The sequence below is a fragment of the Onychostruthus taczanowskii genome, unplaced genomic scaffold, assembly GCF_017590055.1.
Source record: "Onychostruthus taczanowskii isolate IOZ18803 unplaced genomic scaffold, ASM1759005v1 scaffold42, whole genome shotgun sequence".
Taxonomy (NCBI): Eukaryota; Metazoa; Chordata; class Aves; order Passeriformes; family Passeridae; genus Onychostruthus; species Onychostruthus taczanowskii.
The window spans coordinates 655,879-661,878 of NW_024501682.1; the positions used below are offsets into that span (position 1 = coordinate 655,879).

The 6,000-nt window shown below is 39.9% G+C and overlaps 1 protein-coding gene across 3 annotated transcripts in view; it reads left to right on the forward strand.

Annotated features, from left to right (window-relative positions):
* Positions 1-5,307, forward strand: part of LPGAT1 (lysophosphatidylglycerol acyltransferase 1) — a 59,272-nt gene extending 53,965 nt beyond the window's left edge. For all 3 annotated transcript variants that reach the window (XM_041413541.1, XM_041413542.1, XM_041413543.1), the window contains one exon: positions 1,201-5,307. In XM_041413541.1, the coding sequence (XP_041269475.1) occupies positions 1,201-1,352 (152 nt within the window). In that variant the 3' untranslated portion in view covers positions 1,353-5,307. The remainder of the gene's footprint in view (positions 1-1,200) is intronic.
* The last annotated feature ends 693 nt before the right edge of the window (positions 5,308-6,000 follow it).

Consider the following 6,000-nt stretch of genomic DNA (forward strand, 5'->3'; position numbering starts at 1 on the left):
ATCTGCCCAAGTGTGAAATACCTGTCAGGGAGAGGTGGATGGAGCTCATCAAGGATGTTTTTAGGCTTTTTCCTTGTTTACTTTTTTTTTAATTAAGAGCATTCATGCAGGAAGAAAAGCTTTGTCTCAAATGCTTGATTGCAGTTCCTCCAGTGATTGCAAATGTGAAGCACAGAGATAAGATGCTGATGGTATCTAATTGCCCAAATTGTGTGGTTCACAGGATTAAAATTTGACATTGCTGCATCTGTACTCTTTGAATCTTTAATTTCATTTTCTTCGGAAAGAAGTTGAGACTCCATAATGCTGCAGCAAGTACATCTTCTTCTCTGGTGTATTCAAAGTTTTATATCCCCTGTTCAGGATTAACAGCAGTAAAAGAGCTTTGTGTAATCGAGTCTTTGTGCATCTCAGTACAGTGTAACACAGATGATTTAATATGCTGATGTAAATATATGCAAATAGTTTGCTTATGATCATTAAGCTCTGATGTATTCAGGCACATTTAATTTAGTGTTGCAAGTCAGAAAAAGCCAAAGTATGGAAAAACCAAATTTTATTGTCAGATGAATCTCTTCCAGTCTTTCCCATCTAAGCAAGGATTCAGTAAAGAATTTCTGGAAAGCTCTGTGGCAAATTATAATGTTTCCTTAGTCAGTATGACTGAGTGTTCCAACAGTACACTCAGAGGAAACTGTTCTTTAAAGAAGGGGTGTTGTGTGTGTATTTACATTTTCAAGAGGAACCTCAAGAACATATGTGTGTTGCTTCTTCACAGTATACAATATCACCACCAAACAGCTGCAGAAGTTAGTATGGTATCCATTCAGTTCGATCATGGAGATACCAATAAAACTTGAAAAATCACACAAAACTTAGTTGACAGTGTATCTCTCTGCAAAGGTTGAGTGCAGTGAAAGCAGCTTCTAAGGGGTGCTTTCAGGTTCATGCTTAAAGTTTATAATTAAATCAAAATTGTTCTTATTAATTAAGGGGTTGTGTTTTGGTTTGGGGTTTTTTATTTTCTTGAAGGCTTCTGGAGATCTTTCATAATTTTGACAGCATTAGAGCATAGAGCAGTACCCAATTAATTGTGTGTGGATACCATTGCTGGGACAAGCAGTAAAGAAGCAATAAAGTGGTGCATTAAGGCTGTCATCCCTGTGCAAAGCATTAAATGTGTTTTCTTTTCTCTTGCAGGAGCTTTTCCGCCACCCCAGGGTCAGACAAAAGCGATTTCTCGGGAGATGACCCTCAGTAACCTGTGGCTGGTTGCCATACAATCATTTGCATTTTTGTCAGGAGGGATGTGGTACTGCCTCTTTCAGTATTTGTACCATTGCCTATTTTAAAAGTGGAATGGGACCTGAGGACACAATGGGAATCCAGGCTCTTGCAAATGAGTATCATGTTTTATGTGCAAATGTGAATATTCAAGAGTAAAGGAAAATACTGGATGGACTTTTACCTCTCTTTGGGGGAATTTTAAATTCCACTAAAAGTGAAGATCAGTAACATAGTGACCTGATGATATATTATTTTAAGAATTGTCTGTATTTTTAAAAATGTATACTCTCACCCACACTTAAGCAAATTCAGCATTTGGACAAAAGGTGCAATCGTACAACCACCGTAGAAGAATGTCTGTGACAAGAAAGCTTTGTCACCACAAGTATTTCTTGGCATTGTAGTTAGAGCTCAGAAAATTCAGCAACTTGTCTCTTCAGTAGTGTGTACAGCATTGGTGTGGTAGAGATTCCTCATTTGCACAACGTGTACTTTATTGCAGCTCATTGTGCTGGAGTCAGAGATCCTCAGCAGAGCTGGTGGAGGTGTCTTTGTGGCTACGCAGTCAGCAGTTGTTGTAGCAGACACATTGATCTAAACCCAACACCCAAGTAAGATCTGGTGTCAGGTCTGTCCTCTGAGGCACTGGTCCTCAAACAAGCATTGCAGCATCACAGTGTGATTAAAAGCTGTCCACGTGGGATGAATCAGCCCATCCCTTCTGTGGTCTTGCCATCAGCTCTCCAAGTTCCATGTGCTACCAGTGTCTCGTGTTAAAAGGAAACTTGGAAAATACAAAGTCACTCGGTTAAATTCCCTTTTTGTTCAGAATGCAGCTAAACCCTCATCATCAGTTTTGAAAATGCACTTTCAAAGGTGAGAAGTCAGTGAAGGAAAGACATAAAACTTAGGGAACAGAGGGAAGCTTTGTTTGTTATGCGTTGTAAGGCAGAGCAATTCTAGCTGTTTCTGAAGGTCTGCTGGTGCTGCTGGTGATTTTTAGCCACCTTTGTATTTTGTATACTGCAGTCCAACCAAGGTGACCTTGGAGTGGTTTATAGAGGCCTTTTTCTCCCTGCTAGTTGCAACAGTGCTAAATATACTTGTGGGAGAGTTTAAATAATTAAATGCCAACCATCTTAATGTTTTGCTAAGAAGTAATAGAAGAAAAACTAGTTTCATAAAAAGAAAAAATAGGTATAATTGCTATCATAAATCTGTAGGAAGATACTACTGAAAAAATAAGTATGGTAAATATTCTGAATAACTACATGAAGGGCAGTATTAATTAGCTCACCACTAAAATCTTACTGCTAAATTCTTACTAGAATAAGGATGGTTTGAACTGAAGGGCAGATGGGAACAGAAGACACTTTCAGATGTGTAGTGCAGGATCCCTTTGAAAGGACGTCTGTGATGTACAGCCTTACTTCTGGCAGGTCTGGTTGGCATTGTGTTTATGTGATTATGCACAGATTTGCGAGAACAGTTCCTAAAATAAAACTAATCTCTCTAAATACAGGCAGGGTAGCCAGAACTTCAGATGTTGGCATACTGCCTTCTACAGAGTAATTTTGTTGAGAACAAAGTAAGCCCTCAGTGGTTTTGGCTCTGAGCTAGCAATATTGATTCCCCTTCTGTCTCCCTCTGCTGCTACATGAATCACAGGAGGTGGTGTGCAGAATACAAAACCTTGCCAGTGTTCCCGTTGGGGGGGGGGGCGGTGCAAAGAGCATACCAAAACACCAGGCAGTGCCAATTTCCCTGGCTTTGTGGAAAAATACTTTGTCAAATATGCCATCCCTGCCCCTCCTCATGCAGCAGTGGTTGCCCAGTGGGGATGGATGCAAGGTGACACCACAGTAAGGTCCCCTGAAGTGAGTGTTCCCTCCCTGACTCCACAGGAGGCTGGAGGCAAAGTACAGTGGTTGCCAATATCTTCATATTTGAGGCAAGATGCTGTTTATAAATACCATCTCTGCACCTGAATTCTGGTGTAACCATTAAAATGAGGTAGATATGCTATGATAGGGAGGGAGTCCGTGGAGTATTTGTTGTTTCATGTTGTTCTTGCTAAAGTTCAGCTGATGGAATGAATGTATTTAATCTGCGTTTGACAAGGGGTGTTGGGGCAGCCCAGCACTGTTATGAGTAAGTGGTTATTTCTGTTGCCCATCGGACTGACTCTTTTAACTCCAAAAGGCAGGTGGCAAGCTACTCACTTGCTGTCCTCCCCCATGTAGTTTGATCAGAATCACAGGGATGCCCAGAGTACAGCTCATTTTATTTTGAGCTAGGACAGACTGGACTGATGCAAAAAGGGAACTTTATATAAGCAGAAAGCACAGCAGTTACTCACATCAGAAGATTGTTCCTTATAGACCTTTTGAACTCCATGTAAGAGCATCTTGTTTTGTCAAATGCAGTATTTTTTCCAGTGGGTTGCAGTCAATAACAAGTGTTCACGTGCTGCCTCAAGAAATTAGCACTGCACAGTAATGTTTCAGACAAGCATTTGATTGATCTGGTCCTGTTCATTTTCACTTTGTTCCTCTGTAGTTCTTACTCTTACAAGACATTTGTTTCCAGGCACTGATTGTTGTTTCAGTAGGGTGTGGAAATAGTGTCAGGTCCCAGGCTTCTCTCCTGCCTGCACTTGGAAACGTGAAGAGCGCCTGACACCACAGCTCCGTATGGCCAAGTTGCTGTGCGTAACACTGGAATGAAACTCTTGGAAAACAACTGCAAAGGAGCCTCCCAGCATGATCCTGGATGCTGCTTCATGAAAGATAATAAATTGGATAAAATAAGTTTTGCTATGACGGGAAAAATGTAAAATGGATACAATGTGTAGGAAATTCAGTGCTAAAAATACCATGCTGGTCCAGACTATCTGGAGCTTAGCAGGCGAGTCTGTAAAACAGGAATTCCTGTCTGCTGCAGTTCGGTTCTACCTTCTGGCAGTTGGCTGCAGTTCTGGATGTAATGGGCATTTTGCTGCACCATCCATGGGTTGCCTCCTCTGGAGAGTTCAAAATGTGTTTTGATAGAAACATGAATGAACCATACAGTTGATCACAAATTAATACACATTGAATTTCTGTTGGGGGAAAAATAATGGTAAAATGATGAAAAATGAAAAATTCACAGAAAAGAAATGTAATTGAAAGCTGCTGCACAGAAGTGAGAACAGAGCAATTTGAGTGCATTGCAAATAAGAATAATAAGAATAAAGATGGTTCTCTGCCAGGGTTGCCCACGAAACATCTCCACGTTTCTATGTTTAATTGTTCATAAAGAAGTTGTTACAGTTGAAGTTGTGTCAGGCCTCACGGTTTAGCTTTGCTGCTCTGTGAATCCCATGATGTGAAGAGCACCTGTCCATCCACGCCAAGCAGTTTCTTCAGTGCCCTTGGGTGAGTGCGCCATCATTTCAGTCTCACTTGGGTTCCACGTGTGGTTCTGTTGAATCTTGCAACAGTGGCGTCTCTTTTTCTTCTTGTTTTTTTTTTATTCCCCTTTAAAGTTGCTGTCACCAGATGTTGGAAACTGAAATTTCAGTTTACCTTGATTTCCTGGAAAATTAAAAGCTTCCCTCTCCCTCCTCCCCCAGCGTCACAAATAAGGTGCATCTTCTTGCAGTAAAAATAAAGCGATCACTGTGGTACTGTTCCTTGTTCACTTGGTTTGCAGATGATGTAACTTTTCTTTGTGTGACACTGCCATCAAGTGCTGTTAACTTTTCTCACCTGTTTGTACAAGATAAGATAATAACAGATACCGATCACTGTGTGTGACAGGATTCAGCTGCTCCACTTTGCCTTGACATAAATTTTGGGACCAAAGGTACCTAAAACTGGGATTTCCAAACCACGAGCCCAGGGTTGGATGCTTTCTCTTGACAGTCACCTGAAGATGTTGTGGTGATCTGATACAATCACACAAAACAATTATACATCTGGGGTTCTGTATTTTTTGGAAATAATGGAGCCATATGAAATAAAGGGTTATTTTGCAAAATTGCATATTTGATAGTTTTTACACTTCTTTTAAAAAATACAAAGCAACAGTGGGAAGAGCAAAATGGAAACCATACTCTGGTTTAAAATGTCTGCATACATTAGAAATGCTTCTGAGCAGCTCTGCTTTTTCTCTAAGAGCTGTAGACTGCCTGGCTGTGATAGAAGTTGCCATTCTAGGATTCTATGCATTTTAAAGTTAGACCTTTTATTTTATCATGAGATAATGAAGTAATTACTCACTGAACAACTGTCCTATTAAAATGAGTTAGTTACTTAAAATTACTCCTCCATGATGTTCATATTGTATGATGAACAGGGTTTTTTTTAATAGCAGTTATCTTCACCTCCAGTTTTCTCCTTCCCTTCTCTCTTACCTACATTTTTGTTTCGTGTGATGAAGTGGATGTGGAAGCCTGGAGTGACTGTCAGTGGTTTTGTGAAGAGCTGGTGATGTTTGGAATTATTTTGCTGAATTTATTTAATTGGGTATTTTTTTAATAAAATCTTTCCAGCAGCCAAGATGTCTTTCAGAAATGTAGACAGATACCAGAAGCAGCATTTCTCTTTATTTTCCCTGGACTGGGTTTTTTTTTTTTTTTTTTTTTTTTGGTTGTTGTTGGTTTTTTTTTGGGTTTTTTTTTTTTTTTTTTGTTTTTTTGTGGTTTTATTTTCTGTGGCAAAAAAAGAGGGG